At 48.6% G+C, this 16,727-nt stretch overlaps 1 protein-coding gene across 1 annotated transcript in view; it reads left to right on the top strand.

Annotated features, from left to right (window-relative positions):
- atp10a (ATPase phospholipid transporting 10A) overlaps positions 1-14,744 on the top strand; it is a 39,361-nt gene extending 24,617 nt beyond the window's left edge. The window contains exons 12-21 of the mRNA XM_056603829.1: positions 953-1,079; positions 1,728-1,912; positions 2,534-2,966; positions 5,412-5,488; positions 7,307-7,432; positions 8,573-8,773; positions 8,984-9,064; positions 9,637-9,741; positions 11,169-11,356; positions 11,769-14,744. Coding sequence (XP_056459804.1) covers positions 953-1,079; positions 1,728-1,912; positions 2,534-2,966; positions 5,412-5,488; positions 7,307-7,432; positions 8,573-8,773; positions 8,984-9,064; positions 9,637-9,741; positions 11,169-11,356; positions 11,769-12,411 — 2,166 coding nt within the window. The 3' untranslated portion in view covers positions 12,412-14,744. The remainder of the gene's footprint in view (positions 1-952; positions 1,080-1,727; positions 1,913-2,533; positions 2,967-5,411; positions 5,489-7,306; positions 7,433-8,572; positions 8,774-8,983; positions 9,065-9,636; positions 9,742-11,168; positions 11,357-11,768) is intronic.
- Positions 14,745-16,727: the final 1,983 nt, after the last annotated feature.

Raw genomic sequence — 16,727 nt, forward strand, 5'->3', positions numbered from 1 at the left:
TCTCCATCCCTCTCCTTCGCTTTGCTTCCCTTCTCTTCCTGTCTTTGTTCTCTTCTTTTCATCCCCCTCTTCCTTCTTGCCATCTCTTCTTCCTCCTCTTGTCTCTTTCTCCCTTGTTAAGAGTGCATCAACATGTGAAAGTGATAAAACACAATTTGAAAGCTCTCATATACTCAGCATGTATCGATTCTGTTGAATCGTAGGAAGAAAAAAAAAAAGAAGAAACATCTGCACTCTGACGGCACGGATTTGTACCCTGTGCCCTCTTCTCTTGTGCTCATATCTGTGTGTGTGTGTGTGTGTGTGTGTGTGTGTGTGTTGTCTTTTGTGTGTTTTTTTCTTCCTCTGTTTGTCTTTGTGTTTGTGTGTGTGTTTGTGTGTGTTTTGTCTTGCATGTGTTTTGTCTTTTTTGTGTTTTTTCTGTGTGTGTGTGTTTGTCTTCTTCGTGTGTGTTTGTTTGTGTCTTTGTGTGTGTGAGTGTGTGTGTGTGTCTTTGTGTGTGTGTTTCTCTTTGTATGTCTGTGTGTCTTCGTGTGTGTGTGTGTGTCGTCTTGTGTTGTTTTTTCTTGTGTTTGTGTGTGTTTGTTTTCTTCGTGTGTGTGTTTGCCTTCCTGTGTTGTGTGTGTGTGTTTTTCTTCCTGTGTGTGTGTGTGTGTTTCTCTCCCTGTGTGTGTGTGTGTGTGTGTGTGTGTTTTTCTCCCTGTGTGTGTGTCTCCCTGTTTGTCTGTGTGTGTGTTTTTCTACCTGTGTGTGTGTGTGTGTGTCTCCCTGTGTGTCTGTGTGTGTGTTTTTCTACCTGTGTGTGTGTGTGTGTGTCTCCCTGTGTGTCTGTATGTGTGTGTGTGTGTGTTTGTCTCCCTGTGCGTTTGTGTGTGTGTGTGTGTGTGTGTGTGTGTCTCCCTGTGTGTCTCTGTGTGTGTGTGTGTGTGTGTGTGTGTGTGTGTGTGTGTAGACTCTGAGTAAGGAGGAGTACGCCTGCTGGCTGCAGGGGCACCTGGAGGCTGAGACGGCCATCCACGGCCGCGAGGAGCGGCTCTTCCAGTCGGCCCTGCGGCTGGAGACGGACCTCCATCTCCTAGGTAACCCTACTGGGCCCTCACTCACTGCCCTGCCCTCATTCTGCCACAGAGGCAGGACCAGTGGCCAGGCTGGTGTGATGGTCTGCCTCATTACAGTGGAGCTGCCCAGTAGCTGCAGACTGCAGCTCCCTGGTAGCTGTCCCGGGCCTGCAGTCACAGCTCTCTGCTACACTACACTACTAGTAGCGGAGCATTACGCTACGTGGTTTGACTAAGAACTCACTACAGAATGAATCACCAGTGGGAACTCTTTACAAATGATCACGAGTTCAGATACGAACGGTTGTAGTTTTATTAAGTGGACGTATTTTGTTTATTCTATTTTGGCGTTTTTTTTAAATAAAGGAAATATTTTATAATGTGGGTAATGTTTGAGTGTGTTTGTTATTGTAATATGTGTTTGTTGTAGGTGTTTTGGTTATTTGTTTGATTTTACTATTGATTAGTTGTTTATCGTTGCTGTGTAGGTGTCTTTGTTGTTTACTTATTTATTTTTTGTTGTTTATTGTCAGTGTGTTGTTTGTTGTTGTGTGTTGTGTTTATTTAGTTGTTTATTGTTGTCTGTTGTGTTTATTTATTGTCGGGGTGTTGTTGTGTTTGTTATTTAGTTGTTTATGTCTGAGTTGTTGTGTTTGTGTTGTTGTGCAGGGGCTACAGGCATCGAGGACCGGCTGCAGGACGGCGTCCCGGAGACCATCGCCTCGCTGAGGAAGGCGGGGCTCCAGATATGGGTGCTGACGGGGGACAAACAGGAGACGGCCGTCAACATCGCCTACGCCTGCAAGCTGCTCGACCCCGAGGAGGAGATCCTCACCCTCAACGCAGACTCCCAGGTACAGTCCTGGTACGGGGCTTCAACGGCCCTGATAGGGTCCAGATACATTCCTGGTACGGTGCTGGTAGGGTCCAGGTATGGTCCTGGTGCAGTGTAGGTAGGGTCCAGGTACGATCCTGAACTCCAGACCCCCTTGCCCTCCAGCGAATCAGAAAGAAGTTTTACCGTTTGAAGGACTTAACAGTGCCTAAAGCACCTATATCAAGTGCCTAAAGCACTTGATATAGGTGCTTAAAGCGTTGAGGATTCTTTATTTTTATTTTTTCAGACTTGCGTGGTGGCCAACCTCTGGCCAGGGGGGGCCGTGTCGGGGTGTTTATCATCAGTTCATAGTCTTTTCCTTGAATACTGTGGAAGTATCCCTTGACAACTAGAAGTTTAGGCAGAGTTTGAGGGTTTAACCAGTCTTTAAATTGAGGTTGAGGCTTGGTCTTACTTAGTCTAATCTAAACACTAGTCTTTAGGTTTAGGCTTAGTCTCCTCCAAACACCAGCCTTTAAATTTAGGCCAAACTCAAAGACTCACTATTTGTTTAAATTCACCATTTCGCTGCTCATCCCGATGACCCCTGACCCTGTTCCCGTCGCCCCCCCCCCGCCCCCCCCCGCCCCCCCACCAGGAGGCGTGCGCCGCGCTCCTGGAGGAGAGTCTCCTCTACATCCAGGCCAAGTTCCTCTGCTCCTCCTCCTCCTCCTCCTCCCCGGACCACCCCTCCAAGCAGCCCGCCTTCCACGGCGACCTCTCGGCGACCTTCCCCCTCTACCCTCCGTCCTCCTCCACCACCACCACCACCACCACCACCACCTCCTCCTCCAGCTCCGCCCACGCCGCCGCCGGCGCCGGCGCCGCCACCCCCTTCCTGGTGCACCGGCTGGGGCTGGTGATCGACGGCCGCACCCTGGCCTACGCCCTGGACAAGAGCCTGGAGGACAAGTTCCTGGAGGTGGCGCGCAGCTGCCGCTCGGTGCTGTGCTGCCGCTCCACGCCGCTGCAGAAGAGCACCGTGGTGAAGCTGGTCCGCAACAAGCTCAAGGTCATGACCCTGGCCATAGGTACGTTCAAAGACACAATGGCTTGTTGTAGTAAATAGGACCGTTTTTTTTTGTTGATCAGTCCTGGGCTAAAGACTGGACAGCAGACGATGTTTAAAGGTGACATATGATACCACCAGGTGTGAGTGTGATTAGACGTTACAGGCCGTTTTGACATCACAAGTGGCCGTGGCCGCCTAGATGCATGACGGATAGAGTAGCGAGGTTTGCTACAGTCCACTGGGTAGGCTGGTAGACTGATCTATCCAGCACACATCTAGGTGGACACGCCCACTTGTGATGTCACAACAGGCCGATTTCCAAAGCGGCTTGTAATAGCTTATCACACTCACACCTGGTGGAATAATGTGTCCCCTTTAACACTGGTATGATAGCGCTGATATTTGACTGGCTGATGTTGATATTCTACACTTTTTTTAATAAATGTCAAGGACATCGCGTAGCACTGGGGGGAATTTGTGTAAAACATTGTCCGATGTGTAAACAAGACTTATCTGAAATAAATTGGCTTTCAATGAGTTATGGGGATTAGGAAGCAAAAAAGGGGGAGTATTGAACATCAAACTGAATTCATCACTGTGGATATCTTTTAATGTCTGAAACAACACAAATATATCAAATGTCTCCTAAAGAAATCGATCCAATGCTACGGTTGCCTATAGTATTAAACTAAATAGGCAATAATAGTGTGTGTGTTGTTATGTTATCGACTTAATAAAAGCGTGTCATCAGTTAAACACACACCGTCAAGCGGGTAGCCCAGTTGTCATGGGAATGCAAATCCCGCCTGCTAGGCTTCCATGGCAGTTTGAACCGTGTCGAGGCGGGCCAGTATAGTATACTGGGAATACACTTCTTGAGCAAGAAGACCTCTGAACCCTACCTGCTACTTAATGACCTGTATCTTAATGTCACTGCGAGTTGCTTTGGTTAAAACTGCTGAAGTCCTAAATAGTGGAATAGGTGTTTGACTTAGTTGGTACTTAGGGTCCTACTTATGGATTGAAGTGTGGCCAGGTTTGACTCCTGCAGTAGAGTAACTTCTGTCACCTTAAAACGGTGCTCAGAAAACCACAATGGGAGTTTCTCTCTGAACTGCATATTTATTATCTCCTCCACTTGTTGTTTGGCAAAGCGAAGACGACCACAAGCGAGCGTGTGTGCGTCCTGCTGTTCTGACTGCTGCTGTCGCTCTTGAGCGTATAATTGGCTTTTCTCTGAGAAGATGGTCATAAACTGTTGTCTGTTGAGAGCACGATATCCGTAGATCAGTGGCGGAGTATAAATGTTGTGCTCTTGTAATGCCGACACATTTGTGCACATAAAGTATTAACCAGAGTGTTTAATTAAAAGGGGTTTTAGAGTTGGATGCTGTGGGGCTTAATGATGCGCTGGTGTAATGTATGGGGTGTGTGTGCTAGGACAGCGGTGTGACTTATGACGCTCTGAGTCCGGGAGATTTATTAGTGTCCTCCTGCAGTCAGGTAGGGCTTTTGTTCTTGCCTTCCCAGCGCTTTTCCCCTTTTCTTGCTGTGTTAGCAATGCAGAGAAGAGAGGGAATAGAGATGTTTGCCACAGATATGCTAACATGCTTCGGCTATGTCCGTGTGGCAGGGCTAACAAAGATGGCTGGCGATATGCTACTGCTATGTTAGTGTTAGAGATAGTAAAGATGGCTGGCGATATACTACTGCTATGTTAGTGGTAGAGATAGTAAAGATGGCTGGTGATATGCTACTGCTATGCTACTGCTATGTTGGTGTTAGAGATAATAGAGATGGCTGGTGATATGCTACTGCTATGTTAGTGTTAAGAGATACTAAAGATGGCTGGTGTTATGCTACTGCTATGTTAGTGTTAGAGATAGTAAAGATGGCTGGCGATATGCTACTGCTATGTTAGTGGTAGAGATAATAGAGATGGCTGGAGTGGCGATATCCTACTGCTATGTTAGCGTTGCAGGGCTAACAAAGATGGCTGGCGATATGCTACTGCAATGTTTTGTATCAGGATTTTCTTTGTTTACACAGCAAAACAACCTTGCATGTTGGCCAGACACTCAAAATGCCCCTGATGGTTGAATGGCTTTTGGTTTTCTGGGGATCGAAGGTTATTGGCTGACATGCCATAAATAGCAGCAATCCTGAAATGCTATGAAATCAAAGAATGCTAAGGCCTAGGGCACTTACCCAGCTGCAGCTCCGCTGGGTTTGGGGACACTGTGGTCCGTCTGATTCCAAGCGGTCTTGCTTACCAAACAACTAGCGGTTAAGAGCTACCAGTAAATGGAAACAGTTGTTTAGCGTTTAACCGCCACCACGCTATCCCATTTCTAGGGCTACGATGGCTATCTGAAGCTAGCTAGCTTATTAATTGTATTATTATCTTTATACTTTATTTTTTAATAAAAAATGCATTGTCTGTCTTTCTGTCTGTCTCTATCAGGTGATGGAGCTAACGATGTCAGCATGATCCAGGTGGCGGATGTGGGCGTCGGCATCTCGGGGCAGGAGGGCATGCAGGTGGGGTGAGAGAGAGAGAGGGAGAGAGTGAGAGGGTGATTTAAACATTGACTGCGGGGTAAGAGTCTGGTGGGTTATGTAGAGTTTAGTCCGGTCTGTGTGTACCCTGTGGTGATAAAGAGTCTGAAAATAAATGAACTGCATTTACATAGAGCTTTCCTGCGCACTAAGGCCACTCAATGTGATCTACAGTGTCATTCACCCGCACATAAATTAGGAAACATCCCCGCTCCCCACTGTGAAATATCAGACACTAAATGTCTGCAGCACGCGGCAGGCTACCGCTCTAGTGACCCTGCTGACGTTAATCCTTAAGGCTTAGTTATGGTTCCACGTCGACGCAACGCAATGACCACGCAGACATTTCAACTCGAGTCGTGAACCTGTTTTTGGTTCTGCGGCGGGTTTCAGTGAGCGGACCAATCCTGGCTGCTGCGTCGCCTCGACGCAAGGTGACTATTCCTGGGAGGCGCACGTCAAGCCCTTGCGCTGGACGCAAGGAGGGTCCGCAAGGACGTGATGTCTCCGTGAACCAACCATAACTCTACCTTTAGTCTCAAGCCTCGCCCAACAATGCCTCAAGAGCCCCTTGCCCTTCCCCTCAACTCTCTTCAGAGGTTGCCATGCCCACCCCCCCCCCCCCCCCCCCCCCCCTTTCCGCACCCCCACCAGGGCTCAGGTTAGCTCCGCCCACTGCTCAGCGGGACGGCGCCCGCTCCTGGCGGTGATGGAGCCGTCCAATTAGCCTCCCCTCAGAGGCGGCCGGGCGCTGCTGTGTGCACATCTGCCTAAAGACGGCGCATCCTGTCCCTGAGCAGCGGCGGCCCATCCGTCATCGTTAATAGCCGCCGGTCTTAACGAGCCGCCGGCCGCTCCTCCTGCACGCCGGGGGGGGCGGGGTCCCCGTATGATTAACACGCCCGTCTCTCTCTCCCGCGCCCCACGCCTTTTTATTTATTTTTAAACGCGTCCATTAGGGGCGCAGCAGACGGTAAAGCGTCTCGAAGACGCGGCGTTGAACGTATTCTTCTTGTTGACACTTTGGGTCTGACGGCCGCCCAGTGTAAAACGGCGCCGGCGGGGAAAAACGGCGGCGTGATGAAGCGAGTCTGCTTCTCGGCCGAACGACGCCGTCGGGTCTCTTAACGGAGGCGGTTGACATCCGTCTGTTGTCGTAGCGATGATGGGGGGGATGGGGGGGATGGGGGGGAATTCATCGCTACGACAAGCCCAGGTTATTGCGAGAGGAAAGAGGGCTTGTGAGTTGAGATCAACCTGATAAATGAGTTATGAAAACGATATTCCGACCGCGAAGGACGTCCCCCGCGAGGATGCAGATGGGATTTTTAATTCCATACAAGCAGCCCCCGTCAGTGTGTTCCCCTCATCAGCAGCTCTGTCCAGGTGACCAGGGGCGACCGGATAAGACCAGAGTCAGCCGGTTCAGACCTGCGGGCTCCAGGGTTGGGCCCGGGTTCTCTGGGGACCACAGCAGAACAATGCCCCTTCAAAAGTGCTGCTCTTGTGAACTTTGTTTTTATTTATAGTTTTTGTTATTATCTCTGCCGCGGGGTCTCTCCGGGCGTCACAGGCCCCGCCTCCTCACCCTCACACCCACATCCACCGGCACCCACACCACACTCGCATCAACTAGCACCCACACCATACCCTGAACGCCCACATCTACGAGCACCCACACCATACTCACATCTACGAGCACCCACACCCCACACACTTCTACTAGCACCCACACCCAGATCTACTAGCACCCACATCTACTGGCACCCAACTAACGTGTTTCTCCCTGGTTCTGTGTAGGCGGTCATGGCCAGTGACTTTGCCCTCCCGCGATTCCAGTACCTCCAGAAACTGCTCCTGGTTCATGGACACTGGTGCTACTCCAGACTGGCCAACATGATCCTCTACTTCTTCTACAAGAACGCTGTGAGTTCCTCTGGCACCGTGACCCTTCTACCGTTCCCCCGCCAGGCTCTCCAGCCACCCTGCTTCGTACACGCTCACTAGTGGACGATTTGTTAGAGGGTTTGTGTTTCCTGGGCGAGTTTATTCCAATCGCACCCTTGAAACTCGAATGCCCTTTGGTGCTTTACTGAGGCAGGAATCCCGTTATTGAAGACATGTTTCAACATTTAAATTTCAAAGCAGTGGGCAAACTTTCTGAGTGCTACGGATCTGTTCCATTCGATTACATGGTGAAGAGGATTATTCTTTAAATACATTTCGGATGGCTTTTCTCTTTTGAAACGTGGCCGTTTCACAGAGAGCAGGGGAACATTCTGGGTTGTTCTGTAAAAGACCCCCTGTTGTTTCTTTGTTGGGGGGGGCTGGGGGGGGAGCGAGCAAACTGTTTATTTCTGTTCTATACCATGAGTCCTGAGCAGAATCAGACTGAACCGGGACCACTTACACTGCAGTAAGCAGCACACAGATCACAGCTATTACCCTGCTTTGTGGAAGCTCCAGCCCGGGGTAGTACTATTGATGTAATGGTAGTACTGATGTGTACCTGAGTGTAATGGCACCTGCTCCCCCGCCCTGGAAGCCAGACTAGCTGTAATCTGGTTAAAGCAAATACACTTGGAGCCGAAAAACAAAATAATCAGGAAGCGCAATGAGTTCTTTCCTGGGGATACTTAGTGGCTCGATTACAGACAGACAGACACTGTGCATTCATCCGTCCACCCATTTTTCACAATGAGTAATTCATCATTCATAAATCCATCAACTGACTGTACATCGACTCACTCCATTTGTTCATTCATTCAGTCAGTAAATCAGCTATCTATCCGTCCATGATTTCATCCATCTATTCATTCATTTTCCCCATCCATTACTTCCCTAACTTGTCCATCTATCCGTCCATTATGTCTTTATTCCATCTAATTTAAACAATGAATTTAATATTTCATTCTCCATCTAATCCATCAATCATAGTCATCCATCTATGAATGAACTCATGAATGAATCGATTACATAAATAATGAATGCATTATTAACCACAAAAGTACAGATTTCCCCCATTAACCGGTTGATTCCTCCGTTCCCCGGTGGCCGTCTCCCCAGATGTTCGTGGCGCTCATCTTCTGGTTCCAGTTCTACTGCGGGTTCTCTGGCTCCTCCATGGTGGACCAGTGGTACCTGGTGTTCTTCAACCTCATGTTCTCCGCCTTCCCCCAGCTGGTCACCGGGACCCTGGACAAGGACGTGTCCGCCCACACCCTGCAGGCCCTACCTCAGCTCTACATGAACGGACAGAACTCGGAGGTACGGGGGGGGGACCGTGTCTGGGTTCACCGCGCCGAGGTTGTGGCGTCATTTAGAGTTTGGTAAATAGTGCATCTTACTCATCCGTATGAGTAATATATTCATTACGCAAGATTAATCCACAGCCAGCGAGGGGTGTGTGTGTGTGAGTGTGTGCGACTACAGTGTGTGTGTATCGCCATTGTGTGTACTAAGCTGTGTGTCCTGCAGGAGTACAAGCCATACATGTTCTGGATGAACATGATGGATGCCTTCTACCAGAGCCTGGTCTGCTTCTTCATCCCCTACTTCGTGAGTTCCCTCCGTGCCGTGCTGCGGAGCACGCAAACAAATACAAATAAGATCTACCTGACTGAAGACCGTACATGATTTGATGAGAGGTGTGCGTGTGTGTGTCTGAAAGAGAGAGTGTGTGTGTGTGTGTGTGTGTGTGTGTGTGTGTGTGTGTGTGTGTGTGTGTGTGTGTGTGTGTGTGTGTGTGTGTGTGTGTGTGTGTGTGTGTGTGTGTGTGTGTGTGTGTGTGTGTGTGTTGAAGGAGGGCGAGTGGTGTGAGTGTGCAGGGACTGTGTGAGTCCAGGTGGTGAACAGCAAAGCAAAAACCCTGTAAAGCTGCCATTCAGAGTTTGTGCACAATGCAGCAAAAAACTACATTAGATATAAATGATTTATCACAGGGTACTAGCACTACACCTTGCTCCGTACCCCGCTGCCTGGCCGCTCTCACACACTCAATATTCATCTCGCTCTGTGTAATTCTGTAACTCTCTCTCTCTCTTTCTCTTTCGCTTTCTCTTTCTTTCTCTTTCTCTCTCTCCGTCTCTTGGTCTCCGTGTCTCGATCTCTCTCGGTCTGTCCCTCTCTAGGCCTATGCTGGCTCTGACGTGGATTTGTTTACGTGGGGGACCCCCATCACCACGCTGGCCCTCATCACCATCCTGCTGCACCTGGGCATCGAGACCAAGACCTGGGTAAGACACCGGGAACAAGCCCCTCTGACCTTCAACAAGCTAACTACCCATGTTTCCATCCTGCCTGTACTCCATGCAGTTCAGCACATCAACCCGTGTGCTGAAGACCGCAAACTGTCCCAACATGAAACGTGACTTCCCCCTCCTCCTCCTCCTCCCCCTCCCCCATCCCTCAGAAAATGAATGCGGGCAAACTTGTTGGCGTGTTCAGGCGCTTGGTCGCATGGGTACCACTACAATATCTGCAGCTGATTAGATGGAGACGCAGCTGTCGACGCCATATAACACCCCAGACAGCTACCCCCTCCATCCACCTCAACCAGCCCCTCCATCAAACTCATCACCCTCTACCCAGCCCTCTAGCCTCCCTTCCACCCAGAAACCGCCTCCTCCATCACGCCTCCACCCCAGCTACACAAGGGCACTACACATTGAGACGTCTAGGTGGAGGTTGTCAAGAAGGCGGGGAATTACCTTTTCAATTACATTTTTTTTGTATAGCCCTCAATCACCATTACAGTCTCAAAGGGTTTAAGGGCCAAATATTTATGACACGTCCTGTTCCTGTTTGTGTTTAGACTCTGTACTCTTCCTGTGTGGTGGTGTGTCCCAATCTGACCATTTATTTATCCTAGCTTATTTATCCTAAAGAGTGCTCTATGGGGCGGTCCTGGGCGCGAGCCGTGTTTTTAAACGTACGACCCCCCCCCCCCTGCCATCGTACGACCGCTGCAGCTGAAACCGTAAATCCCCCGGCTGGCAGGTCCTCGCTCTGTACGGGAGAATCTCTCTTTCCCCCCCCGGGGAGTGCTGCAAGGGCCAATCGGTAGCTAGAGGCAGCAGAACTCCGAGAAGTCCAGCGGTCAGACCGGATGCACCCTCCGGTCGACCGGGAAAAACCTGGCGTGGAGCCCTGGGAGAAGTACTCCCTCATTGAGGCGGAGGAGGAGGGTTGAGGAGGTGAATCGAGGGGGGAGGGGGGGAGGGGGGGGGATGTGGAATTTCCTGAGTAACTGAATCATGTATAATGTATTATTTATTCCGATTGCTCGCTGCTGTCCCGAGTGTTTGTGTGTGACCGAGCTGACTAGGCTGGAAGGAAACTTATCTGTAATCAAATCTGTCTTGGTGACTTCTCTCTTTCTCCCTCTGTCTCCCCTCCCTCTCTTTCGTGTCCCTCTTACTCCCGCTCTATCCCCTCGGCCTGCCCGACCTCTTTCTTTTGTCCATTTATTCTTTCTCTCTGTTTACCTTTCTCATCTTTCAAATGTCACTCTTACTCCCACATTCTCTCTCTCTCCATCTACCCTCTCTTTAATCTGTCCCTCTTTATCCCATGTCTCTTCTCTCCTTTCTCCCCCCCCCCCCCCCCGCTCTCTCTTGCTCCCTCACTCTTCTCACCTCTCTCTCTCCATCCCCCCTCCCAGACGTGGATGAACTGGGCCTCCATCGTGTTCAGCGCATGTCTGTTCTTCGCCGTGGCGTTGAGCTACAACTCGTCGTGTCCCACCTGCTACGCCCCCTCCAACCCCTACTGGACCATCCAGAGGCTGCTGCTGGAACCCCGCTTCTACCTGCTCTGCCTCGTCACCCCCGTCACCGCACTGCTTCCCAGGTACCCACGGGCAAGGCAGGGAATCGGTCGGGGTCTCTTAACGGCTGGAGTGGATTCACACTTTGGTCAAGGGACTTAATGCATCCTTTGGGGGGACATTGTAGCGGTTACAATTGCTTGGTTCAAGAAAATAAAAACTTAAAAGTCAAACATATTCTGCACAAACGGTATGTTAATTCATATAAGAATAATATAATATCGGAAGTTGTCAGCATTTCAATTTTTTGAGGGGAGAACTCAATCTGTGCAAAATACATTTTGGGTACCATCTATATATGAGGAAGATTTTCCTAACCCCTACGTGTCCCCTTCATGAGAATGTATCTTAATAACCTAGACCTTTTGGATTAAATGCTGCCTAAATAGTAACTGTATAGGATCTTCTGCCTCTCTCTCTCTCTGCGTCTTCCAGATACTTCTACCGGGCTTGCCAGGGCTCCCTGTTCCCCAGCCCCACCAAAGTGGGCAGACAGCTGGACCGAAGCTGGCGCCAGACCCACGGTGGAAACATCTTCAGCCTGGGCAATCGCGCCTCGACCTCGGACCCCCTGGGCCTTAAGACGGCCTTCGCCTCCTTCAACAACCCCCTTCCCAGATACTTCCCGCCCAAAGACCACCCACAGAGCGCCCAGAGCACGCTAACCATACCAAAGGATGCGGCGGTCTCGGCTCTGTCGGACCCCCCCCTGAGGACTTCAGAGGACCACGATCAGTCGACAGCGACGGACGATACGCAGTCCTGCCTGGACGTCACCAAAGAGCTTCCTGGGGTCACGGAGGGGTCGCGGGTCGTCGACTCCCCGGAACGGTCTGCGCTCCAGCGGTCGGACATCGGCGTGTCCCGCTGGGTCTCCTCGACCCCTCCTCTCCTCCAGAAGGAGGCGGTGGAGCTGGGCACTGCGCCCCCTGGTGGGCGGTCGCGGTGCGTCGCCTACACCCGGAACTGGGAGCAGAACCAGGGGTCAGACCCGGAGACCCCCCCAGTAGAGTCCCGGACCAGGACCCAGACCAAGCAGTCTATTGCTGCAGACTATTCTGAAGAGGACCGGCTTTAAAACCCTGCCCAGGATGGATGTATTTAATGTTATTCAACATTTTGCACGATAGCTTTTTTTTAAGTTGATATATATAGATATATATATTATATTTTTTAAGAGGATTTTTTTTATAAAGACAAAATTAGGTACTTACTTGCTTTTATATTTTGAAATCGTGATGATCATGGTTGAGATTAAAAGGAACTGGAATATCTTCAATATATTTCAATTCTGGAGGATTTTTGAGCTAATTATGCATTTCAGTACTTGTGAACAGGCATTTTATGTAAGAACAGTCATATCATCTCCCTCTGATACGATGTTCTATTCATTCTGGAAGTTAAGCGCTGGATTAAAACCAAATACAAGCGATACTGAGGCATTAGATCTGATTATGGATGTTTAGTTTGTTCTGCGTTTTTTAATTTCCTTTCCTTTTTGCCGTATTTCTATGTTTTTTGGTTCTGTCTGGTGTTCAACGCCGGTTTTCAACACCGGTTTTCAACGCCGGTTTACAACCGATAGCAGAGAGAAGAGATTACGTTTGGGATTGGGTTGGACTCTCTTTGCTATCGATCTCATTTTAGTCTCATTGCTGTTTCGTGTTTTTTCACACATCAAGATCCATTTAATACATTCTCCATTTTAGATATTCTCCATCCAACGTGCTCTTTCTTTTCCACAAGTAAAGACTTAAGAGCACGAAGAAATATTGATGGAGCACACAGTGGGTGTAAAACAACAATAAGGATAAATGTGGTTTGTTGGAAATGTAATAAGCCTGGAAGATGGATCGGTTCCCAATGCTACAGGATGTTGAGTAAAGTTGCTCCATTCAATTACAGCATCATATTAATATCATATCGTGTGTGTGTGTGTGTGTGTGTGTGTGTGTGTGTGTGTGTGTGTGTGTGTGTGTGTGTGTGTGTGTGTGTGTGTGTGTGTGTGTGTGTGTGTGTGTGTGTGTGTGTGTGTGTGTGTGTGCACATTTACATTCCATCTGTTCAGGCTGCTGCCTGCTCCAAAGTACTTTTATTCAAATGAATTGCAAGTACATAACAAGCTTTTTTCAAATATTGAAGACGGGGATTTCAGAAGTAGCCTGCGTTTTGTGAAATGAAAGATTTGTTTCAGATCAGAGTATTTTTTGGTTCTTTCGGCGTGTTCAGATGCAGGATACTGTTCCTATTGGCACTTTCCCAAAGCACAACATGATTTTAAATCTATACAAACACCCGGTCAAGCTGTATGCTAAAGACTGTTTGTTTCCAAAGATCTGCACCTTGAAAGTGTCATCCTTATTTGTGAGTTGGAGAGAGAACCATTTACACATAAATATATAAAACTGAGTTTCTCAACAGCAACATGTGCCTTAACACTGGATAAGATGAGTGAAACCTTTTGTCGTTCATTCAAGTTGAGATGGTTTCATAGGCCATCGCGGGCTGAAGAGATGTTGGTGTTTGTAGATATTTATCTGATGTGCGTTAGCTCCTGTATATCGCGTCTTTGTTGGAGTTCAATGCCCTGTATTTTATTTGTACTCTCTGTACTGTACCAAAGCATGATTAGTGTTGAACCAAAGCTAACCCACTGCTACATTCCATGATAAATTCCATTCAAGGAACATCCAGATCTTGAACTGGCCATGGCCTGGAACACATTCAAGTTTTTTGTCTTTTGAGTTATAATACTTGCATCAGTGTTATATGGCATTTTATTATTGTTAGTTATTCATCATGATTAAATCAGTCCTTGATGTTATTTGTGTGCAATGCGAATGTATTGTTAAATTTCTAAATTTCTAAAATCTTTGAGAGACATTTTGTACCTGAAACCTGACTTCATAAAATGAGATGCTTTTCAAGAAAAAAAAAAAGTACTGATATTTTTTTAGCAAATTAGGTCTCCTCTTCCAAGTAAATTTTAATCTCTTCAACATTGTTGCACCATTGTATCACTGCAACTCAAAGAATAGGAATGAGGACCAAAACCAAGTGCTGCAACTATTTACTATGAGTTTATAATTCAGCATTAAAACAATTCCTCACAGTGTAAGCCTATTAAAAGCAGACTGTGTGGTCGTGATAAATGCTTGGCGACATTCTGGCCTAGACTATTAGTACCGAAGCTAAAGTTCTCCATCTCGTTTCGTTATTCTTGGTAGTACCTTCCCCCTGCGCTGTTATTCCATCCCTAAACCGCTTCATTCCCTGGAGAATCGAGTCTCTGTCTGGAGATCCATACTCTCACCGCTCCCTCTCCTATAGGAGCTGAGTTCCTTAAAGAGGTCGTCTGCGGCGCCAGGGAGATGGATTGTGGGTATGCTGTAGTGTTGCAGAGGTTCGTCTTCTCCTGCTGAGCTCTTCGCCAGGCGAACGCTGTTATGAATGTTTCGGTTTTTGCCCTGTGAGGGAGGTGGTGGGCTACTGGGCTTGCATACTTCCCTGACCAACGCTGAAGTCGGGCAGCTCACAGCGGATTAAGTGTTTTGTTGGCAAACGTTGAGACAAAAGTGACGAAAGACGCATTACTTGGCCGTTGCTGTTGTGCCGAAACCACACTCCCTGACAGCATTGCACTCCTCTTCGCATTGAATTTGGATCATTGGGGGGTTTAAACCATCGTGATCTTTTCACTTTGAAGGGTAATACCTTCTTTGCTGTATTTCACACACCCAGAACAGAAAGTCACTCTTCAAATGTCAAAAAGCCAGAAGCCCCACACATTGTTGTGACCACGGACCTTATGTATGATGATGCCAATTTCCACACTCCTCCTCCTCCTCCCTCTTGCAACCAGGCGAGATCAGCCATCACTTGACCCGCATCTGCAACAGAATAAATATACAAGCCGTACACCGCACAGCATGGAAAGGGCCGGGGGATTGATTTTGGCCATATCTGTCCAATTCATCTCCCGGGACGATGTGTAAAAACATGAGTAATGCTCCTGGGGTTTGCTGGGCTGAAGATCAATTATCCTAAATCCTTCCCGAGACCCCTTCTCTCTTTCAATGGTTTGATGACTTCCTATGATTACCTGCAAACCAGGCGCGTGCTACCAGACCGGTTCTGCTCCCGGATAATGGCAAGTCATTTGCATTTTGTCATACAAATGCCTCGTCGACTGGAGTCGTTAAAACCGGGGTGACCCCCATCGTTCTGAAAGGCTGAAACCAAGGTATTTTCAATTTCCTGAGATGTCTCGTAAATAACCCGGTTCGATGCTGCTGTCAGAGGGCTGGCGCGTGTGACATGTTTATGTGTTTTTTAACTCGCCGGCTGCCTCTCCTCCGAACTTGTGAAATCACTCTGATGGCTGTAGGCATGACATCACGTTTTATGTCTATTAAACACGCGCTGACATCGTGTGCACGAGGCAAACCCCTGCACTAGAGCCAATGGCACCTTAACCATCCCCCCCATGCATGCCCCCCCCATGCATTACCCCCACCATGCTTTACCTTTTTGTGTTATCCACCATGAATTGCCATGCATTACCCAACATGCCCTAGCCCCCCATGCATTACCCCTCCATGCATTACCACAACATGCATTTCCCCTCCACGTGGGATTCAACATGCCTTCTCCACATGTTTTGCCCAACAGGCCTAACCGCCCCCCCCCCCCGTGTGTTGCCCAACATGCCTTACCCTCCCCAACATTTCTACCCTGCCATGTGTTACGTTACCCCCTCCATAAGTTACCAGACATGCCTTACCCAACATTGCCTCCCCACTCTTAACTGCATGTTTCACCCATGTAAGCCATGTTTCACCCTAATCAATGGATCAGCGGTCTGTCCATGTTCCTGTCATTTCAACCTGGTTCTGTGGCATAAATCAATGGATCAGCGGCCTGGCTTTTTTTCGTATCATTTCCACTAGGTCATATCAACAGGTATCTTATACGCTAGGCCGTGGTCATAGAAACGCTTAATCAGCGAAAAACTAAACCAGGCCAATTCGCCTGGGTGGGGGGTCTTGAGTTGGCCTAAATGAGGGGCATTCAATGATGAGAACCGTAATGACTCAGGTACTTTGTGGAAGTGTTTCCTCACCCCAATCACAGGAGTTTGCAGTTATCCGGTGATTGCGCCAGTAAATCACTGTCATCGCTGTGGCCCGCCCCCCATCCTCAAACGGCTGCTTCCAGGGACTTCTTCAACGAGCCACCAGAACCGATCATAAGTAACGATTATTCACCCTTAATGGTATAATCACAGGTTAAACGGAGGCGTCTTTTAAAAGAAGGTCGATGAAACGGTGTGGGAAGCAAACTTCCGCTTTCCCTTACCTTGTAGGCCAATTGCTTCAAACCACGACCCCCACC

The sequence above is a fragment of the Gadus chalcogrammus genome, chromosome 12, assembly GCF_026213295.1.
Source record: "Gadus chalcogrammus isolate NIFS_2021 chromosome 12, NIFS_Gcha_1.0, whole genome shotgun sequence".
NCBI classification, from domain to species: Eukaryota; Metazoa; Chordata; class Actinopteri; order Gadiformes; family Gadidae; genus Gadus; species Gadus chalcogrammus.